The sequence below is a fragment of the Bacillus rossius genome, chromosome 5, assembly GCF_032445375.1.
Source record: "Bacillus rossius redtenbacheri isolate Brsri chromosome 5, Brsri_v3, whole genome shotgun sequence".
Taxonomy (NCBI): Eukaryota; Metazoa; Arthropoda; class Insecta; order Phasmatodea; family Bacillidae; genus Bacillus; species Bacillus rossius.
The window spans coordinates 78088640-78112983 of record NC_086333.1 but is presented as its reverse complement, the minus strand read 5'-3'; the positions used below and the strand labels follow the sequence as shown (position 1 = coordinate 78112983).

Genomic DNA, 24344 nt, shown 5'->3' with positions numbered 1-24344 from the left:
TCCTTGAGTGCTTTCAAGAATCCGTACTGGTTGTTTTACACCTAAAAAATTGCTCTGAAATCTTGCATTTTAGCCATTTTAGCTCTTCTGAAAATACAGTTTAAAAACTTAAATCCGAAATCAAAAGTACTTTTCGGCCCTCTCGGCGAACTCTTAAATGGTTTTCGTAAGCAGACCCCACCCGGATATCTCGAGTGGTTTTGAAATAGCTGTTGTTTTTCCCTGAAGCTCTGCGCACCGTGTGTTTTCCCGGGTAGGCGGAGGCCTTAACCTCGCCGTACCCCGGCTGTGGAATCAATTTTCCCTCTCCCGCCCTGCGAGCAGACTTCTCGCTACTTCTCGAGGCCACCCCTCAAGGCCCGGGGTTAAGGGTGGTGTAAACGTTGGTGGGGGTCTCCCCGCGAGTTTCCACGCCCCCGCCCCCACCCCTTCCCCCCCCACCCAACCGATCCCTCTCCCCCCTTAACGCTGCTAAAATATTCAAATTAAAATGGTAATGCGCGGGCCGACGCAGTGTTTCGTTGGCGAGGAAACATTAATATTTATGACTAATTATTCGACCACTTTTCCAACTTAAGACCACTCGTAAACACGTTGAGCCAGACATCTTGCGGGACTTTTCCTTTTGTGGATTTTCGGTTTCGGTGAAGATGAGTTTGCCTTCCTACTTCACCCCCTTCCCCCCCAAAAATCCACCCTTTTCTTACAAAAACAGCTTTCTCCCTCTCACCAAAGGGTGGCTTTACTCCGGGCTAATTTAGTTTTTATTCTGCGGCGCGGATCCCTGCACTGTGTTCATGTCGAGTTCAGATCGCACCCCCGTTAAAAGGGGGTGGGATCATGGATAATTTTGCTTATTATATTTCATGTTTTTTTTGCATACGATTTAAAATTAATTAATATTATAACCATATTTAATTACCTATAGAAGTATTTTATACTAAGCAATATCTGATATTTTTTTATTAAATTAAAGGTGAATTTAAATGTTAGTTCTAGCATGAACCGAAAGAATTAAATCATGTGGTATACAGTTTTTGGTTACTTAATAGTACGTAGCCTTAGTTTTCAAACATTTTTATAATTTAATTAAAAATTATGTATTTTTTACAACCCTTGAAAAACTATGCTTTCTATGGTTTTGGGAAGAAACTATTTTCTGTCGATTTAATGAATGACATAATGAAATAAAGTCTTTGAAACGAAAGCTTCATGCAAACGGTTACTCCATAAATGTATACCACATTATTCAAAACTTTCATTAAGTGCTAGAACTGACATAGAAATCTGCCTTTAATTTTACTAGCTTGGTAGAGAAAGAACTTTCACAGACGTTTAAATATGGTTTTATTATGAATTTATTTAACGTAGTCTGCAGAAACACGAAATACCAAAAGAAAAATTATTCATGATACTAAACTTTTTAAGACTGTTTACTCACCGAAGTTTTAGTGTCCTCCTTAACTCAGAAGCTTTAGTAGCTAGGGTTTCTTGTTCTACTCCACTAAGAAGGTTTAATCAACTAATGAGTTTCCCTTATCAGCCCTCAAGTGCTTCGGAGTAAATATAACCACTATCTGAGCGATCCCGTCGTGCTGATTGTGAGCGCAGTCTGTGTGACGTGAAACTTAACTCTAACGAACACTTAAGTTCAGTGTGAAAATATTTCTAGAATTGTTGGTAGTGAAGAAATTACTATCGTGGCTGAAAACATGGCACCATTTCACTGATTGTACATGAACTGACAAAATAATACTAGCAGTTCAAGTAAGGATATAGTTGATGGTAAAGCGAGTCATTCATACTGACGACATCGCCTTTTCACGATGTTTGCTTTGTCAACAGCCATAGTTATTCAATGTGGAGTCTATCCCAAAGTGCACTGAAGAATACAAACTTCGTATTTCCCAGATTGCACGGGAGTGCAGTGAGACAACTGAACTCACGGACTGTTATGCAGGTCTGTGCCGACGAACATACATGCAGTTTTTATCACAGGCCAATTGCACTGCTAACGGAGCTTCCGTTCAATGACATGTTACTGTCTGCAATATGTCCTTTGTTACTGGTTGTGGTTGATGAATTCTGCTGTATTATAAGCTACTGCTGCATTATAAACGTTTGTTATTTTTGAGGAGTCAAATACAGTGAGGTAAGCAGAAGTTTGGTTTTGTGCAAACTATCGCATTGCAAACAAAAACAAAATTACAGTTTGTCACCGCCCGAGGTGGTCTTGTCTGAAATTTAGAGGCTTTCGGGTGTCGATAGAAAACAACCCATTTTATCAGGATTTTTTTTGGTGCTGTGTATCTTCGTGTACACCCTTAAAATAAATAATAACTCGGAATTATGGAGACAAAAAGTTATTAGCTATCTTAAACAGGAACAAGTAGTTTTACAAAAATGTTTATTGCCTGGAACATCCATAAGAAACATGCCTTTAATTTCCTGACTTCTTCTGGGCTTCTGGACTTCACATTAATTGTAACAAGACACCAAACTTCAGAAACTGGACTACCAACTATTTGTATCTGACTTGATGTAAGCTTTTGGACATACGCCATTGCTAAGCACATGTATGTCTGTAGAAGAAAACTACAAAAAACCCAAAAGACATCATTTGTGGGTGTTTTTTCGTTCTCTTCTGTTTTGGAAAACTATTGAGTTTGTTTATTTTTTTTTGTTTTGTCGTGTTTTTGTCTCGTTTCAACTGTTGTGCTGGTTTTTTTTTGGGTTCAATATTTTTGTGCTGTTATCATTTGAGGTTTTTTTTTTCGTTCTGTTAGTCTATTTTTCTTTTTTTCTTTTTTGTTGACCATATTCCTGTTATAGAATATTATGTGGTGTTTATATCCTGTTGACAACAGCAATTTTTTGCTTAATTTGTGTTTTTGTCTTTTGGGTTTTTTGTAGTTTTCTTCTACAGACATGAGCTTAGCAATGGCGTATGTCCAAAAGCTTACATCAAGTCATGCACTCCCATTGCACAAATCTTTCAAAGATAATATTTGTATTTGGTGTATATTTCAGTAACACACACACACAATAAATGTTTCTATTTTTCAAGACCTTTACCTTGTACGTCCCTGCCAAGAGTAGCCATGTGTTGGCATGAATAAGGTATTCGCTCTTCATTGTTCGCGACGCTGATACCAAGGTCTTGCGGAGTGGCAGAGACACATGAAGCACACTGGCGTGCCTGGAGGAGATAAAGCTACCACTTCCACGCCGCGCTGGGCCTTCTGGGTAGCCGCGTCTCCTCGCGTGGTAGCTTCCTCACGCTGCCGCCAGAGGCGCTGCTGTGTCGCGCGCTGATAGCGGCCATGACACTCCATCAGCCAGGAGCGCCCATAGCGGAGAGACCGTCTCGCAGTACATCGTTGGGAGACCTAAGATGCACACCAAGTTCTGCCATTCCCGATTACACCCGATTACACCCGAACAATTCACCTTCGGCCAACTTCGGGATTTGTTTTATTTTTGCGCAGGATAAAAAATCAATTCAAATATTAAAAGTGGTCGTTAGGTTAGCTACATTAAAACCCATTAAAACACTATGGACGGTTAGTTAGGTTAGTATAGCTACATTAAAATAAACAGAGAAATATAAATATATACATAAATAAACCCGAGGTTGGCCGAAGGTGAATTGTTCGGGTGTAATCGGGCAGGGACAGAACTTGTTGGATATCTTAGGCTTGCCTACATCGCTATCAACGCAAGAATACAGTCGCTGTGGAATACATACTTCAGGCTCGGGTTTCACACGTCATGTTGATGTTTTATGTGTAACGTCTCATCTCTCGGTGTACGCCGTTTTGTTGAAGAAATTCCGTCTGAACCGACGGAAGTATACGAACGGAAATATGTAACAGACGTTGTTGCTATCTATGGCGGATGTTACTAACATAAATTCTTTATGTCAAATGGAATCTTTATAATATTAAATGTTTAGTTAATTTTTTTAAAAAAAGTTGAACAGTATTTTTAATAAAATTACTTGTCGAAAATCAACTCCAAAGCCGGGGTTTAGTATTTTTTTTTTTAATTTTGCAAGACTTTTATTCGCGTGTGATTTGCGTCCAGAAATCTAGTTTCGAAACTCAAATTTACATATAGTTATCACCCTCGGGATTATTCAACGTTACATTTCGTGTCCCGAGCTGCGTATTATAAGTGCATTTGCAACATGAGAAGACAGGGATTTGCTCGCTACCGAGTTTAGATGTTACACATCTCGAGCGGGTGGATACTAAAATACTCGCTCCCATTTTTTCTCCTTTTTCTTTTACTCGTCATTACTATTATTTAACAGCTATTTATGAAATAACACGATACTTTCGTTGAATTTGTTGTTCTGTAACAAATATTTTCAATAGATATAGGTACTAATTGTAATGGATATTAAAAATAGGTTGCCTAAGCGATAATAATTTCGAGAACTTTCGAGACTTTTTAACTCATTATATTACAGTTGGTGAATACCAGTTAAACATAGCCTATTTGGGACAGAAGAAAAAATGATCATTTCAGTTGTAGCCCTTAAATAATAAAGTAGAGACGAAAAAAAAAATGAAAAATTCAGATGTCGCACGAGACTTAACCATAAGTAATATAAAGAGACCTGTACAATTCGCGATTTCAAATCCCTAAAGGATAGACTCCATGATCCTCTACGCACTCGTGCAAATTACATCTGCTGATTGGTTACCGACTCGTAACACCTGTTGACTGGAATGATCGTGATTCGCTAATTCTTCTGTTAAAGATTTTTCATTGGCCCAGAGTCCTTCAGATAAACTGTTGCCCAATCACTGAAGCAAAATAATGTCAAAAGTATTTGGACTCTATCCTATCGCGAAATGAATCCGCGAATTTTACAGGTAACAGGTCTCTAGTAATATAATATCGGACATGCTTCAAAACGTTATATGTCATAGTATGACGTATATTATGTATGGAATGTAACATTCAAAAGAGCAATGAGAATACTCAGCAGACATGACAACAGAACAGATCTGTAACATGTTCTCGAGGAACAGTTACCAGATTGCAGTACCAGAAACAGATAAATTCGTGCACAAAACTTTTTAAACAATAGCTTTAAAAGGTCCCATGTGTTTGCAGTAACCTTTATAATACCTCGATTATCGTTATCTTTAAATAAACAATAATTAAGTTGAAAAATACAATTATTTTCTCATTGTGCTTAGGAAAAAATACGTAATCAAGCTTATAAGATCTAGTGTTACCGTAAGTAGTAACAATCCGGTGAGCGAATAAGGTAGAAAACGATAATAGTCTAGAATTTGTTATGGATAAGCCAGAAGTTCAAGGTTATGTATGTTTGGTGAGATGATATATCAAGGAATACACTGTGTTGGTAAGATTAGCAACAGAAGGAAAGGCCTCTCATAAAACTATTCTTTAATTTGGAGCTATGTTGTTTTCATTTTTGTTTACATTTATGTTCTTTTTTAAATTTTGTAACTTAGTTGCTATTATCTTGATTTTCTTTTGTTCGAATTAAAAATAGTATTTTTGTTGTACACTTACATATAGACATTTATATTTTCTTTCATTTTACAGGTAATGTTCTGTGTTATTTATTTTATGAATGGCATTTTTAGAAGTTTTAACAGCTTTTTTTATCAGACCTTTCTCTGCCAGGAATCTAATAGGAGAGAATAGGCGTTACTTGTGCGGTTTTCGCCCCCAAGCCGCGCAATTAAAACACATCTCGCATTCAAATTTATGTAAGCCAGAGTTTAGGGAACTTGCGCGTTCCTTAAGGGAAGCCTGCCGCGCCCTCTCTTTCTCTCCTCTCCTTCTCTCTCTCTCTCTTTCTCTTTATTCCCGCCGCATGGCTCCGTGCGTGCAGATGCCGAGGACATTGCCTGCAGTCTCTTTCCGCAGATGCTGGGGAAGTTTGAGGAAAGATTCTGCGTCAATCTAGAAGGCAATCACAATCAGAATATTACAGGCACTTTCATGGCTGCGAAAATATTATTTTATTAATTGGAACGCCCCATGTCACTCGTCGTGTCACTCTACATGTCACTCGTCATGTCATTAGTCATGCCACTTGGCATGTCATTCGTCATGTCACTCTTAATGTCGCTCAACAAGTATTTCGTACCTGTCATTAGTCACGCCACTTGACATGTCATTCGTCATGTCATTAGTCATGTCGTAAGTCATGTCATTAGTCATATCACTCTTAATGTCACTCAACATGTCATTAGTCATGTCACTCGGAATGTCACTCAACTTATCATTCACTATTAATTAAATTGAATACGTGAATATGTGCCTCAGCGAGTTTAAATCCCTGTGGAATAAGTGGATTCATTTAAAATCGGTGCATTTAACTATATATAAACATTCATTTCCAATAATTCCTTTTCTAACCGGTTATCGAATAAAGTTAATTTATATTTATTAGTTTTAGAGGGTAGGGTGATGATTGAAATATAAATCCATGACAAGGAAAAGGGTAATAGTTTAAGATAACTAAGTAAATAACAATTTATCTAACATTGAACCAATTAAAAAAATATTCAGCCTTAGCTAAGAGCGATAGACAACACAACATTTTAAAGTTTTTGGGTGAAGTATCACAAAAAAAATTTACGTATGTTCTCTCATGCTTTTTCGTAATTTTTTGTCTGCGAAAAACACAGTTGCTCTATTGTGTGGGCCAGCGACAGGTACATAACACGTGAATGATATTCCGAGATGGTGGCACAGCTGTGTACGTCAGCACACGTCTAGGATAACCTTGGGTCGATTACCGTGGCCAGTTGCAACGAATAAATACGCTCATTAGGTCACCAAAAAAAAAAAAACATTTGCAACGCCGATATCTCAATAATTACCATTTTTGACGTGACAACGTCTAATAAATCAATGAACGCCGGATGCACGCGCGAAAGAGTGTCCCGTTACACACATTGTGCCGTTACGATGTATCCCGTTACGCTTATTTTATATTGCTCTTTGCTAACCTGAACCTCCTAGCATTGCGACCGAGTCCGTGGCGTAATTCTGTTTTCATGCATTTCAATGTAACATTTTCATTGCTATTTGCTAACCCGTTTCTCGTAGCTGCAGAGTCCGTGGCGCAAATATATTATTTTTGACTGCATCTTGGTGTTGGGTAAGCCATTTTCCTTCACATCATCCTTGAAACACTCCCATTAGTTTCCTACCTTTCCTATCATCGTCATATCCTTAACAGAATAACACAGATTGGAAGAAGTTAAATAGCAAACATGTATAAAAGTTATAGTTAAATTAATCTCTTCGTTAGGCCTAACGTAATAAACATAATTGAATTTATGAGTTCAAATAAAACTAAATTTATCAATTAAATTGTATATTTCATTTCACTCATTCTTTGTATCTATACAAAATAATGATAATTCAATAAAAATGATTCGATTTTATTCACAAAAGTATGAAATCATTTCATCAATGTTTTGTTATGACGTCACGTTAAACTATCGTCCGTAAACCAACTTTACAGACAACCAATTTTTTTACCAGTGTTAACGATAGTCCAATTTCACAATAGGACGAAACACGTAAACGTTTTTAGAAACGTCTGGTAGCTTTATCTTAAACACACACAACCTTACTGTTTCAACTGAAGGAACTACAACGAATCTTGAAAACAGCGGCTAGAACACCGCTGAAAATAACTACGTCTTCTTAAAAAAAATAAAATATTCTCCCAACTAAAACAGTAAGAATAAGTAACATAACAGTGTGTTGTAGACCATTACGTCATACCTCGAAATGATTTACTGAAATCGTCGGCATTGTAATTTTTATATATGTTCTCTACTGTGTTTAATTTTTTATAGAATATTTGAATGGAAAAGACATTTAGTACATTTAAAACGAGGTAGTGAAATGAGAGACACGAGACGTGTGGATTGCAGATATATATATTTTTCCTAACCTAAATTAAAACTAAGTGTGTTTGGGAGGGGTCTGGGTTAGGGAAAGACTCTAAGTGCGTCTCAGGCCGAAGTCTATACGCTCTAAGCATGCAGGGTTTAGCCATGCGGGAGAGGTAGTATGCATCATGTGCTAGGAGGGGATTGGCCAGCCGTGGCAGCGATTGGCGCCATGACTAACTCCCCTCACTGACTATTCTAGACTAAAAACTAGATAAGTTGAGCCCAAGGTAAAACCTGCATAGACACAGGGATAACCCTGGCCACTTACATACGGGATGCAAAATTTCATGCATATTACATGCGGGTTGGCTACGGGAATAGAAGGATGGCTCAGGAAGAAGAGATGGAAGTGTATAAAATATCTACTAAGCAAGGGCGGGCACTTGGACATTTTTTGTCCGCATTGGGTGTTTTGGGCATTACTGGTTGTTAGGGGGCGACTATCGTCGTTTCCCGCCAGGCTGCCAGCCAGCCAGATTAGTTGGAGAACATGGGGCACCCAGGTTGCCCCAGCCGCCGCGGTCATGTATGTCCGACACATTGTGCTGCCAGCCTGGGCATGTCAAATGCATGTCGCGCGCGTAGGGCAGATCCAGACGTGTCCAGGCGAGTGGAGTCTGTTATTGTGGATATTCTTCTGCTTAGGGGTGGGGGGGGGGTGAATATTATCCCCTTGGAAAGGGTGCCTTTCAAACTTTTGGTGGCGGTAGTGTAGCTGGGTAGAAAGTGGAAAGGTACCTTTTCCGATTTCTTAAAATGTTTTGGTTTTAATGCAAATATGGAATGGAAAGGTATCCCCTCAGAATAATATTAGGTTAGGTTAGTTTAGGTTAGGTAAGGTTAGGTTAGAGGGGATAACTTTCACGATTTTAAAGCAGAAAATAATATTCATTTTAATAAATCGGAAAGGGTACCTTTCCAGTTTATTTTCTGCTGTGCCATTGCACAGAAAATCCCGACCGTCACCACACTAGATCTAGAAACATATTATTTTGATTTTTTTTTGCAATAAATCTTTGTCTGTATCGATGGTAAAGTATACCGCAAGATTTTAGATGAAAAAGGAATAATAAAAAAACCTTGCGTGGAATGAAGAGGGTTCGTAACCGTCCCTTACTGCGGGGCATAAGGGTGGTTGCTGCATCCCTCACCGCAACAATGCTTTCTGATAAATTAGCCCTGACCCTTCTCCCTTCTTCAACCCTCGTCCCTTTTCTTCAGCCAAACCCCAGGATGATGAATGTGGCTGCGCGTTAGCTGCAGATTAGGTGGCCGATTTGCGCGTGTGGGCGGTTTGAGAGGTCCCCCCCCCCCCCCCCCCAACCGCGACCCGGCCCTCGACAGCTTGAAACCACTCCGCGCGCGCTTGAAGGCGGCCGCTGTAAATCAACTTCAAGCTACCGCTCCTCGAGTTGCGACCAGCCAGCTCCTAGCAGTTTCACGCGCAGAGTTGGGTGCCTCAGTCTCTGCCCGTCGCTATCTTGCACTCGAGGGTGGGGCAGTTGTTCCTCATCGCTAGAGACCTGCAAAATTCGCGGATTCATTCGGTGATAGGCTAGAATTCAAACACATATACCTCTCAGATAATTATGCTATTGGCTTACTGTTCATCTGGACGAATCTCAACCTGTTATAAGCCCTCAACCAAAGAAGGATCGAATCTCAGACAAACCAGCTGAGACGACTTACAAGACGGCAGCCAATGAACTTGCGTTATTTTCCCGAGTGTACAGGGGGTATTTGCAGTCTATCCTGAAGGCCATCGAAACCGCGAATTTTGCAGTTCTCTACTTATCGCGTATACAGGATTAAATTAAAATATTGGAAGGTCTTAAGGAGCCCAAGGCGCCCGCTGAAAACTGATGGATATAACAAACAATTTAATCTGTGCTATTAAATTATAACTTTAGCAGCAAGGAATTATGAGACCACAAAAAGAATATAATATAAAAAATTCAAAAGGATGTAACTACAAAACAGGCAAATCTGCCAAAACAGAACTTTTGGGCATACAAACAAACAAACACACACACATATATAGGACAAAAACCTACGGTTTATTTTAAATAAAATTAAAAACTTATAATATATAAGATTAAAAAAAAGATTTTTGGAATGGCATAAGCACATAATAAAATATATCAAAAGATTTCCAGTGATGCAACTTAGATTTCCAAATACTGAAAAAAATGTCACACTTTTTTTTTTGTCTAGAGCTAAACTTTAGAGCTATAAGATTTTATATTTTTATAAAATTATAAGCATGTTATTATTAGGTGCCTAAGGCTCCCGATGAAAAATGATCAATACAAGTAAAACATATGTAGCTGTATTTCAAATGCTACACTAATGTTACACTTACATTTTCTAATTTATACACATCTCAATGGAGTAGGGTAATATTTGTGCTTCATGATACGCATCTCAAAGGCATACATATCTCTTTGGCGTTACAGAATCATTGAGTTAGTGGTGAGCGTAACTATATTTAGGATATAATATTAAAATAAAGTAAGGAACTGGTTGTGTTTGTGATGTAAATAGTATGATTACAAAATTATATTTGGTTATGAAAATATGTATATAACTTTGCGGAAAATTCTTTTCCAGTGAGCAATTTTTCAGTGCAATAATTCCAAAATGTAATTTAACTTAAAAATTTAAAAACTTCAATGCATTTGTGATTTTAAAATGTAATAATTTTTCAATTTAATAAATGCATTATAAAATTTTTAATATAAACAGGACACGCGATAAGGAACAATTACCTCTTTGAGATGAAAGAGTTATTTTGATAAATTTTAGCAAAATAGTTTTCGCGAATCCGTAAAATCACTCATGGTTTTTTAACATGTTCATAAGATACTTAAAAATTTATTTTTAAATAAAAATCTACTTTATTTAAATTTATGTCGGGGTTGACAATTATATGTGGGGGAAAGAAAAAAAGGGGGTTTATTGCCACATAAATGTAATTTATTTTTACAAAGTATATATTTTATTTTATTTATTTTTACAAAATATTTATTTTATTTTACTTATTTTTACGATCCATTATATTTATTTTAAATAAAGTACGAAAGCAATCTAATTCGTTTGTAACTGAGACTATAATTTTGATTTCATCAAATTCCAGGGAAAATATTTGTCAGCTGTTGATGGTGTGTCTCGCAAAAGAAATGTTTACCATATTTTCATAATTCAAAATGGCGGAAGTTCTGGAATATAAGATGGTGCTTGTGACGTATGCAAGAACTTTTATAAAAATTCATTTATATAGTAATTAAGAATTTTTAAATAATTTTTTATTAATAAATTATATTTTTACTCTCGCCGGAGATCCAACTGAGGACCAGGATGGATAGAGTTAACAAAAAGTTTGAAGTTAGCAATTTATTTATATTTTTAAGAATTTTTTGTCAAAAATTAAATAATTTAAATTTAACAGTCAAGGTCCAGGTTATGGACTCAGCGGCTTAGGGTTGCTCGCCAATGGGGAATTTATGCAGCTATGAGGAATCCTGGTTTTTTTAAGGCAAAAATCTTTTTGAGGCAAATCGTTTTTTCGAATTATTGAATTTTGAATAATAAAACGGGAAATCATCTCTCAAAACGGGAATTATTCCCTCGAAATAGGGAAATTTTTTAGGAATTTCGATAAATTTTGAGCAAATCTTTGGCTGTTTTTGGCAATATTACACCAAGATGGCGGCTGTGACGTCATCCAAGGCAGCAGACACCGCCGCCACCTCCACACCCAAAACCCAGGCGCAGGAAATACATTTGCACACTACTCTCGCCTAACTACTTAATTTAACTGTTTAGTTATATCTGATATATGATATTGCGAGAAATAAAAAAAATGAAAATGAAAAAAAGTCACAAGTGGGTATTGATCCCAAACCGTCGAATTGACATATTAATGCGATTGACCACTTCGCCACCCCACTAACTTTTTCTTTAATGACAAAATATTATAGAAAATTTACTTTAAATTCTTTAAACAGCTTTCTTTTCCTTGCTTCCTAACGCCTACTCAGGCGAGATATTTTTAGGACGATAAAAAGGAGCGCCTGCCTGGTTATACTCACACAGTTTAAGCCAAATAGGTCAGCCCCAAGAATTTGGCCCTCGCACTCAGACAGATTCCAACTCTTCATTTTCCTGGTTTTTGCAGATTACCATTTTGGCGGTTTTGAGCCGGACGCTCGCGGCCCCTGGCTCTGCCTGTGCCCTTGTTGCGCGCGTGTGTTGCGGGTCGCGGGACTGCCAGGGGTAAGCGCTCCGCGGTTCGCGGCGGTGTTGGCTTGAGGAACGAAGAGGGAGGGGGGTGAGCGCGCCTTCCAACAGCTCCACATATTTCCATTACCTCTTCAAGTGGCTGCGCGCTCGCCCGGGGCAAGAAGGGCCCATCTGCCACGCCAGACCGCGGTCTGGGGCTGCACTTCCAGACTGCTCGTGTACAGTCTCTGCGTCGATTACACTCCAGATCCTCGTACAGCACGGATATGAAAACAATAATAAAATCAATACTGTTCTGCAGACTTTCACGGCCACTGTCTGAAGTAGCATTTTGCTTCTGGGTTGTAGCAGCGTCCTTGGCGAATAATTCACCGACGTTTCGGTCGACATTGCAGTCGCCATCATCAGGGAGCAGTTAGTAGTTAACTGCTCCCTGATGATGGTGACTGCGACTTCCGTTCCATTCACGAAATTACTTCTACCCAGGGCTAAGATGTTACACATAAATATTACATAGACGATATACGATTAACGTGTTCTATAAACGCCCTTTGCCAAGATCAGGAGCGTAACATAATTTCATGTTTAGGGGGATAGAAGCACTCTCTGCACAGAGAAAAAGGTTTGTTTGAATCTAACAAATATTTGTTTATATATGGCGAAACAAATATTTACTTGGTGGAACAAAATATTTTGTTAGTTTAACCAAACTCGGTAAGTAACAAAAATAATTTGTTACACCTAACCAAATATACATTTGAGTTGACAAAATCATTTTGTCGGGTCAACAGAATCTTTCCTACTACAAAAAAAATTTGTTTTAATTAACAAAATATATTTGTTTCGCCATGTATAAACAAATATTTTGTTGAGGCAAACAAACATTCCTCTCAGTGTGCTCACTGTTTGCTTTAAAATTCTTCCTTTATGGTGGAGAACCGGGGGGGGGGGGGGTAAATATCTCACTCGTCTCCCCCTTATGCGCACTCTGCCGACCATGGTGTGGACTTAAACCCCAAGCTGCTCAGTCAGCACAATAGTCACTGCACCACAGAACACGACGATAAACATTTTTCTACATAATTATGGTTCTTTCAGGAAACGCCGGTGTTTCATATGTCTGACTTTGACGAACAGACGGACGGAGTTCTGTGCCGTTGGGCGGGTATTGGAAAGAAGAAGGGGGGGGGGGAGAGGCATGAATATTCACATCCGTCCTTCAGACGGGATCAAACGTAACTCCGCGTCCGCCCGCGACAAATGAGGGCGCCACAGACACCGTGCTCCCTGGAGGAGAAATGCGTGACTCGTTCCTGTCCGTCCCCCGTCAGCGCTCGTCATCGCGCATTCAGCCGCGCGGGTCGCGACTCGCGACTGCTTCTGCTCCGTCGCCTGAGCGCACGTAAATCGCACGAAAAGTTGATCCGTTTTTCACTTTCCACGCGTGGCTGCCTCAGATGTGAGCGGAACGCATATTGTCGCGCGCTGGTTTCAGCACATTTTAATTACAATAACATTTTTTTCTCGAGTTTCAGTTTAAACAAAAAAAAATGGTTGTCTGTAAAGTCGGTTTACGGACGATAGTTTAACGTGACAACGTCATAACAAAACATTGATGAAATGATTGCATACTTTTATGAATAAAATTTAATCATTTTTATTGAATTATCACTATTTTGTATGGATACAAAGATGGAGTGAAATGAAATCTACAATTTATTTGATAAATTTACTTTTATTTGCATTTATTAATTCAAATATGTTTATTACTTTAACGAAGAGATTATTTTAACTATAACTTTAATACATGTTTGCTATTTAACTTCTTCCAATCTGTGTTATTCTGTTAAGGATGGGACGACGATAGGAAAAGTAGGAAACGAATGGGAGTGTTTCAAGTTTAATGTGCCTCGAAAAAGTCAAATCGATGGTTGTTCCAAACGAGTGGAAGAGAGATAGATGGGGCGCAAGCGTACAATGAACGTAATGTGACAAAGCGTAACGGGACAATGTGCTTAACGGGACAATAAGTCATCCTTTTTCGTGCCTGCATCCGGCGTTCATCGATTTATTAGACGTTGTCACGTCAAAAAAAATTGTCATGTTATGAAATGAAGAATCGTATATGTTTTGTTTACTGACCAAATAATTATTAAATAGCTGTTCGTTCATCTCTTTTAATTTAAGACTGTTGGGTTGGTGTAACAAAAACAAGTGTTTTTATTTATGTAGTTACAAAATATTTTGTTTACTTTTTTCAAATAGCATAAAAATAATATATAAATTATATGCGACACAAGAGGCATTGTAAAATATGCTCATAATTTTGCTTAACTTTTTTTTCGTACATAATCAAGCGATAAAGTATAGAGTATAGTTGAAAAAGGTTTAAATTCCCTTAATTGTGTGTAATATTTTTTTAACACATAAGCACAAAAATTAAAGTTTACATTATACATTTAGCGTAACAGTACCGATATTAATCCTCTAATACGCTCCTTATATATTTAGCTTGGTTATGGAAACGTGTTTTATAGAATGTTATTCCGTTGTACAACCAGAGCACGCAATCAAGATTTGGAGCAACACTTAAATCGTGTAAGGTACGGCACTTTAAAGTAGAGGGATTGGATGTTTGTTTACGACTTAGTACATAAGCCTTAATTAGTTTCCCTGATGTATTTTACTGCTAACTACAATATGGCGTTATCACCTCCCTAAGTCCTTTCGGGATCATAAAACTTTGACTTTACTGCAGATTACATAAGCTTAACTCTCGCAACTACATCGTGTTTGCGCTGTTTGAGTTTCGGGACATTTAACAATACGAAAGAAAATGCCTTTGTTAACATTACGTCTCACTACAAAGGTTTTGTATTAATTATCAAACTAATTTTTTTAAGCCTCAATGAGGGGATGCACAGAATTTACATGAACCTGAACTAGTAATAATTTAAATTAAGTGATTACCCGGTCGTGTGTTACCAGCTAAAATACGATTTAAAAATTTTTATGTACATACGCCATTGCTGGTTTTCACTGTATATCATAGAGAAACCACAATAACGAATAAGAAAGATCCAACAAGGCCACCATGACGTCACAATCCAAGATGGCGGTCACCATCTTTCCTGGATCCCTGGGTTCGGAGCCCGTTTTATATACTACTGTGCATGTTCATAAAATTGTTTTAAAACAAACTTCTCCATTAAAAGAATAGTTCAAAGAACTACCAAAATATGTTATTATAGCCTAAAGAACACATGAAAACACTTTAATATAATATGCTGGGAAGTAAAGTTTTGCTGTAGTGATATGAATCAACGAAAAAAATATTTCTACTCATCGGGATTTCATTTTATGTGTAACATTTTATCTCTCGGTATACGGCAGTTGGTAAGAGTAATTTCGTGATTGGAACGGAAGTAGCATGTGTAATCACGGTGCTGCCATCTGCGATGAATAGAGACAACCAAAGTTTACAAAACCAAAATATTACATGTTTAATGTATTTTAACAAGATAGACAGTATTTTAGTAAAAATGTCTTGTCGAAAATCAGGTCTAAAGCCGGAGTTTAGTATTTTCTTTTCAAGTCTTTTCGCTTTTATCGGAGACGATTTCATTGTATAGTTTAACCTCTCGCTATGCAAATATAATGATTCTATAATGTACGTAGCTGAACCGGCAGAGAATTCTAGTGGCGGGTGATGAAACTACATGTGATTCGCCTCAAGGAATGTATTTTAAAACACAGTTCTCTTATACCTATCACGCTCGGCATTAATTAAATTTTTTTTAGAAAACGGTTGTGTTTTTTCGTCTTTTCTTTTTGTCGTGTTTTTGTCTCTTTTGACTGTTGTACTGAATTTTTTTGGGGGGTTCAATATTTTTGTGCTGTCATCATTTGAGGGTTTTTTTGTTCTCTTCTGTTCTTGGAAAACTATTATGTTTGTTTCATCTTTTCGTTTTGCTGTGTTTTTGTCTCGTTTCAACTGTTGTGCTGAATTTATTAGGTTCGCTATTTTTGTGCTGTCATCATTTGTGGGTTTTTTTTCGTTCTGTTAGCCCATTTTTCTTTGTTTTTCTTTGTTTGTTGACCATATTTATGTTGTGGAGTATTGTGTGGTGTTTATATCCTGACAACAACAAATTTTTGCTTAATTTTTTTTTGTTATTTGTGTTTTTTTTGTAGTTTTCTTCTACAGACATACATGTACATAGCAATGGCGTATGTCCAAAAGCTTATATCAAGCCATGCACTCCCATTGCACAAATCTTTCAAAGATATTAATTTAAAGGATTCTATCTTTAATTTTTAGTTTCTGAGTTTCATATATTAAAAAAAACACTAATTCTCTCGTCACTGAGGTCACATGTTAAACTGTCTCCCTCTGGCGAGTGGGAGACTCGCATATGTAGTGCGCCTGCGGCGCTGCGCTCTGCAACCGGGCGGTGCGTGACGCGTTGCGGTGTTGCGTGTGTTCCAGGGGCTGCCGCGGCGTCGCGCCTGTACGTGGAGTCCATCAACAAGCTGGCGAAGCAGGCGCAGCAAGGCACCTGGGGCGGCTCCTCTGACGTCGGTGAGTGTCGACACTCGGGCGCCTTCGGCCGCGTTCGAGCTTGTCCGCCGCCACGTGGTCCCCTCGGCGACAACACAACCACAAGCCCCTGAGCAGCAGCCTCCTCCAGGCAGTTTCCACACGCTTACAAGTGACCAGAAATAAAAAAAAAAAATTGGTTGTCTGTAAAGTCGGTTTACGGACGATAGTTTAACGTGACAACGTCATAACAAAACATTGATGAAATGATTGCATACTTTTATGAATAAAACTGAATCATTTTTATTGAATCATCACTATTTTGTATGGATACAAAGAAGGAGTGAAATGAAATCCACAATTTAATTGATAAATTTACTTTTATTTGCACTCATTAATTCAAATATTTTTATTACTCTAACGAAGAGACTATTTTAACTATAACTTTTATACATGTTTTCTATTTAACTTCTTCCAATCTGTGTTATTCTGTTAAGGATAGGACGATGATAGGAAAAGTTGGAAACGAATGGGAGTGTTTCAAGTTTAATGTGCCTCGAAAATGTCAAATCGATGGTTGTTCCAATCGAGTGGAAGAGAGATAGAAGTGGCGCAACCTTTCCATGAGCGTAACGGGACACAGCGTAACGGAACAATGTGCGTAACGGGACACTTTTTCGTGCTTGCAGCCGGCGTTCATTGATTTATTAGACGTCACGTCAAAAAATTGTAGATTAGCATGACTTAATTCTGGTCGATACCATGTGATTACAATACTCTGCTATAAAATCTGACCAACTCAAACTAATATTGAAGCATGCTGTTTGACACACTATCTTTATTTATCAGTTTTTCTTGTTATAATTTTCATAAATAAGTTTTAATTATACAGATAACTACCACTCTCGTGTATGATACGACATTTGACAGCATCCTGTCCAATAGTAGAATAGGATGCGGTGTGTCCTTATGCAACTCAGTGTCACTATAAACACACTTTAATTATTGTTACTGTTTGCTCGCTTTATTACGAAAATTGAGGAAAAGTCTCAACTAAACCATAAATTATGAATAACAATATAAAAAAAACTTACCAACTGATAATTTATTTAGTTGAGTACATGATATTAGATTTTGAGATTTGATCAAGTAAAATCTACTTTGTTAGTACAGCTTATAATGATATTTTATTTAAAAATAATTTAGGAACCGTTCTCAATATGCAATGCAAAATTAATTTGAACGATAATTATCGGTTCAGCTGAAAAAAAACTGAAACTAAATTTAAAGGAATTTAACTAATTAAATGCAATATTTTTATACTTTCAGAGTTCCAAGAAATGGAAAATATTTCTAATATATACAAAATGGAGTTTCTCTTGGGCCAGAAAAGTTAATTTTTTTAGTGCTCATAATTAAATATCACGGCTCTAGACGTTTCAGTGAATATTAATGTTTGAACAACCCCGAGCGCCTGATGGGTAGACAGGCAGGGTAATTATTTGCATATCTGCGTTGCGCGTTGCGGAACGACACAGCGGCAGGCGCCGGGAGCGAGTTCTCCGGCGAGGCAGAGAGAGAGAGAGAGAGAGAGAGAAGGTTTCTGTTCGCGGTGCGTGGCGCTGTTGACTGTTGTTCGCGCTGAACAAATTGTTACACTTCTTGGAAGTTTAATGCCATGTCGCCTGACGCCCGCCAGACGGAGGGGGTTTATTCCGCCCCGCTGCCTCGTGTCAGAGGGATCACAGGAAGTCTGCGCGAAGGGAAAGAAGGGAGAACAGAGTTGCGGCTAAGAGAGAGTGTGTATGACGGTTGGGAAATGGCATGCGGAAAAGCCCGCGCTCAACCTTCCTTTGCTCGGATGTCGGATATAAAATTCAGTTTGTCGTGTAACTGGAAACACTGCCGTCTTCATTATTTACAAGAAGATTGCATGCCCCAGCACCGCAGTTTACTTAGCAAGTCTGATGCAGGCAAAACTTTATCGTGTGTCTTAATGAATGAGGTTTTCCTCAGACGTTTCTCGGGCAAATGAACAGTCCGCAGTTATCCTTTTAAAAATTCCACTGCTTTTTTTGTTGAGATGTCTGCTGCACTGTATTTTTTTGTAAATGTAACAGAAATATTCATGTACAAATAACATATACCTGTAAAATTATACATTCACACGTAGAAAAACTATATCACTACTAAATAGTGTACGCAGTTTTACTAGATACAGATTTTTACCCGGGAATTTATGCTTTTGTGTTGTCCCAGTTCCTCCAATGGGGTAAAGTTATTTGTAAACCGGTCCCTGAATAGCTTTCCAGTAATAACTGCGGACATAATAAGCATGATACAACCAAATAAAGTGAAATTGTTTAATATTTAAAATATATATGCTTGAATGAAAAGTCAATTAAAATATAGAATTATGAGCCGATTGTCGTTAGAAATATTATGTATTATCTCGAAAAATGTATTTAATATATGCTAAAATAACCATAGCCATGATTTGTATAAAGTTACAATATCTTTGTTGTATTTCAAACTATTTCTTGGAACCACGTTTCGAAAGGAATATTTTGTAAAAGTACATAACATTTTTTTCTGTGCGTCATTTATTTAGTCTTTGTTAGAAATTACAGTAAATTTACAGAAATTTTTTTTACAGTAAATACTATGAAATTGCGGTAAATACTAAATAAATATTTAATTTTTGAACACAATTGAGTCAAATATATTATTTACGACTCCTTACGTTAAAGCACCATTACCAAAAGCCGCATTTACTATTGACTCCATTAACGTATTCTCAGTATCGGTATCTAGACTTTAATGTCAAATTTCCTGGGGAATTCAGTTATACTATCTTTTTTTTAAATTAAACTTGCTGTTGCACCAATCCTTTTTTAATCAAACACAATAATATATTACTGTCACGGGATCTTTTGTAGCACACATAATTCTTAAGATTTTATTCTGCAAATCACTGAAATTGCTAAGAATTTTTTACATTCTTTGTTTTGAAAGGTGTGTGCCTGAACTTAATTTTTTTTTAAATTTTGGGATTAAAAAAAATATCTGTTAAAATATCTCCCTTTGCTAAACGTATTACGGTGAAGACGAAATTTATTGTTTTGTAATGACATCGCAATAGTTCGTTGTTGAAAATAAGTACTTAGTTATCTCCAATTGTCTTTGGCACCCACGGCCAAAATATTAATAATAATTGGCCGCCATGAAACTATTTTGCTGGTCTTTGTGGTGTTTTGGTATAATTGCACCAAGTTCTAACACTGCGTTCATGGGTTCAGCCGCCATCTTGGGTACCGGCATGTCACAACCCATCTCCCCGACATAAGATGTCAACGCTAATGTCACCATGAAATACTTTTTTTTTTGTCAGCGCAACCTTAACGTAGATAGTTGCCTTGGTTGATGGCCATACACGTACTCACAACTTCATTAGAACAACGATTGACATTTCCAAGCTTCATTAGCCTCGCGTTTATAATTCCCGATACTAGAATGCTCTAATGAGACGTGAGGGAAAGATTAAACTAAGTATTTTCTTTTTGCTAAAAGACACCGAGAATAGTCATGTTTGTGAAAACGCTGAATCATCCTCTGTGTTTCGTGATTGGCTCAGTTTAATTCAGTGTGGAAAAAAAATCTTCCTGAATGCCCAAGACAAAATAAAGCGATAATTACAAGGAATACGTCAATACATTCTGATGACCGTTCAGATTTGTTTTTGCGAAAAAATTCACACTGAAATGTATGAAGTATGAAATAACGATGTGTGAAAATACAATATGGTGTAGAATCCGATAGTTCCTAAATCCACAAACTTTGAGGTAGACTGGCCTCAACTGAGAGCACAGTGTCACGAACATAAATGTTATCGTTCATTCGTTCACAAACGGGACATTTGTTTAAGTTAAATTATAAGAAATACTACCTAGTGTAACCATTACCGTAGTGTGAATTCTGGGAAATGTTTACATAGTTTTAGTTTCATGGCCCTTAGACCCCAAAACAATTATCTCAAAAGTGTATACATATATATAATTTTTATTGACACATTAACTGCCGTAATTTTCACATAGCACTTACAAACTGACAATTAAATTAAAGAAATGAAAATCTCTCTCGAATTCGTAAATGGAAAAATTACGACCAAACGGATAGAAAAAGAGAAATTATTTTTTTTTGAAAAAACAGAAGTGTCGTTTGACTTCTTAATATGACAAATATACATCCCTGTGAAGTTAAAACACCTAGTTAGAGTAAAACCAAAATCTTTTGTCAAAATAAATTTTTGATACGACCAATCATAACGGCAATCGACGGAAAAAGAGGATTTATGGACAAAATACTCAGAAGTCTTTTAGTAGGTACACTATCAAATCCGTTATAATTTATATCAATAATCTTAAATATTATATAAAAAAAATTCCAGAAACAATTTTTGATGGGATTAACTATTACTACATAAAAGTGGTTGAAATAACTAGGGTTAAATAAAATAAATAAATAAAGTACTTAATACTTACACTATCAAATACGTTCAAATTAGTTTCAAGCATTTTAAATCGTGTCAACTTTTGGTTCAAAACCAATTTTTATACGACCAAGTATTAGTGCAAAGTATGAAATATTGCGTCTGAAGGTCAAACAAATCATAACTACCTTAAAAAATATAGTATGACACTAGTTTTAATTTGTTCAATGCTGAATGCATTGAAGTAAATAACAGTCGAAGCATTTTGCGGCATGGAATACGAGCATTTTTGTAATAAATAATTTTGGATTGATGTTCCAGACTTTTCTAGAATTTTCTTTTCCTGTAATAAATGGGTACTTTTAAAACTACTTACACCCGTAGGCTGTGCCGAAAGGGATTTTTTTTGTTGCGGGTTTGCCCAACCTGGTATTGGTGGTCGCACGCCTCTTGTCACGTTGCCAGCCCTGGGGTTTGGAGCAGTCGCTCTGCCTTTGTTCCGCTGTGGAGTCTGCCAACCGCCATCAGGGATGAAGTCCTTCAACCGCAAGGACTCGTATGGACTCGTATCCTCTTCAGAGGAGAAGCAAAATAAGGCTTCAACTTCATTTGTAGGCCGTGTAAATAATTATATCTAAAGTGACGTGTATCTCACGGAAAAGTCTCCTGTCAAAGGTATTTTTTTTTTCAAAATGCTGTAAATTTACCTTAGCAAATTGGTTATTAATATAATATTAAAATTGTAGTAGCTAATTTCAGGCTAATCATGAGTGTTCAGTAACACAGTTGCATCTTTCACGTTGACCACTTGAGTGCTGTAAAGTAACTTTCAACGGCCATAACCCAGAAGTAAAATAAATCTGCTAAACATCATTGAAGCTCAAATTATAACAAACTGTTAAACAAACCCGACAAATCAGGTATCTCTAACAGAAATCAATGAGTAATATATCGATTTTATAGAAGTGTTAGAATATTGCATATTTAGAATAGAATATAGAATTTATATAGAGTATAGAATATTTTTTTTCCTGATTATTTACACTTACTGATATGCTGGTAACTTTTTGTTACAAACAGGAAAAAAACGCAGGTGCGAAAATAATAGACCACTCAATTACCTGAAGAGTTTATTATTTCCTAATATCTACACTATTACTTTAGTTGCAAAAAATTTAAAAGTCTGTTTTCACAAATCAAACTTTCGTGATTTCACGTACAATCTCGCCACCGGATCTAGGCATGAAAGAGGCCCACCCCCTCTTTCTGTTGTTCGTGTCTTACCGCGCACCTCCGTCCGAACACACTGTCTCTCACTACTTTCTCGTCGCCCACTATCGCTCGCCAAAGGGGTCACTGACCCTCCTCACCCCGCTGTCGCCACCAGCCTCTGTCGCTCACTTACCGGAGGTCGGTGCCGCCTTGTAAACCTTTGAGGTGCGGCCCGCCCTGTGTAGGTACCGCAGTACTCAAGTCGACTGAACACCCGAGAAGCCGCCAGAACAACGGCGAAATAGTTACCCGAACACTCGAGAGCAGAGATAAGAGAAAGTTACAGATGGAGCACATAAACACAGTTCGTAGGTATCTCTGCTGAAGCCAGGGGACGTAAAGGGGGAAGCAGGTCACCGCCATATTGTTCTATGAAGAAAATCGTATTTTCACATAAGTGATGTATGTATGGTGGTGGAAAAGTGCATGAATGTTAAACAAATAAAGGCTGTTGACTCGAGAAAAATGATTGTGTACAAGGGTATGTAGTAAACTACATTTCTATATACTATATAAACAAATGGCCGCCATCTTCTTACTTGAACAAACTGGCCACAGTGCTCAGAGCTTATGCTCCATCTGTAACTTTCTCTAATCTCTGCTTGAGAGGCACAGAGAGGGCTGCCGCTAATCGGAGTTCCTTGTACCGGTAGGGGAGGGACGGGCGCTACTTGCGTCCAAGATATTTCATGCCTAAAATCTATTCTGAAATAACGCCTTATAGCAATTTTAACTATCTTAAAAAATTCTGGAAATCGAAATACTCGTTCACTCTCGGAATATTCCTGAGTGCGTTTCGCAAACAAGTCACCACGAGGATATCTTGAACCGTTGTTAAATCTGAATCACTGCATTCCTTATATGTGCCAAGGTAGGAGGGGGCCTTAATTTACTTGTAATGATTAATTTATAAGGAAACTAGTTTAAAAAAAAATAATGTTTTATACTAGCACAACAAATATTTTACTGTAAACAGTTTAATCCTTGTTGCCTTTCGGATTTGAAATGAAATGAATCAGGGCTTAACGTCTTCGTCGACATCTGCTCATCAGAGACGATGAAGTGCAGTCAGGTTTGAATGGATGGAGGCGTGGGAAAACGGAAGCACCCCGAATAAACCCACTCGCTCACGGCAACTTCCAACAGATTGATCCACTTGTGAAAAATTCCACGTTTGGCTCATTTGTCAATTTTTATTACCAACTAGGCATTATCATTCAACTCTTTTTTTTTAAATGCCATGTTAGTGAAAGTTTGGCATATTTTCTCATTAAACAGTTACGTTCTTTGAATGGTTATTGCATTGGGGAAGATTGATTTGAAATGTATTTTTTTTACATACGTCAATGCTGGTTACAGTGTATGTCATAGATAGAGACTTGCACGAAAACTTGAATAAGCTAACAAACAGAAAAACACGCGAAAATCAGCCAATATCAAAGAAAGTTGGCTTTTTTCTGTATAAAATATTGAGGTTTCTCTTTGACATACTGTGTAACCAGCAATTCCGACTGACCAAAAAAAAAAAATTAAATTGAACAATTTGTGGAATATGTAAGTTGTGTACTTATAATAAGACGGATACAAACATACCTACACCCGGCTAATCCGGTACTCGAGCCCAGGACCCCTTTCCACACTGTGATTTTTTCCTGCAAATGGAACAGAAATATTCGTGTAAAATTACATATATTTGTTCATTTACATGAAAACAACTCAATCGCTACAAAATAGTGTTCACAGTAATACTAGGTACGAATTCTTGCCCGCGCATTTATGTTCGGTGTTGTCCCAGTACCTCCAATAGTTAAAATTATTTGTAAACCGTTTCCTG

The 24344-nt window shown here is 37.4% G+C and overlaps 2 protein-coding genes across 4 annotated transcripts in view; one reads left to right on the top strand and one right to left on the bottom strand.

Moving 5' to 3' along the window:
• The window catches only part of LOC134532068 (uncharacterized), a 422005-nt gene that overhangs the window by 210036 nt on the left and 187625 nt on the right, over positions 1 to 24344 (top strand). For both annotated transcript variants that reach the window (XM_063368249.1, XM_063368250.1), the window contains exon 3: positions 16699 to 16791. In XM_063368249.1, the coding sequence (XP_063224319.1) occupies positions 16699 to 16791 (93 nt within the window). The remainder of the gene's footprint in view (positions 1 to 16698; positions 16792 to 24344) is intronic.
• The window catches only part of LOC134532070 (uncharacterized), a 566709-nt gene that overhangs the window by 431105 nt on the left and 111260 nt on the right, over positions 1 to 24344 (bottom strand). The window lies entirely within an intron of this gene.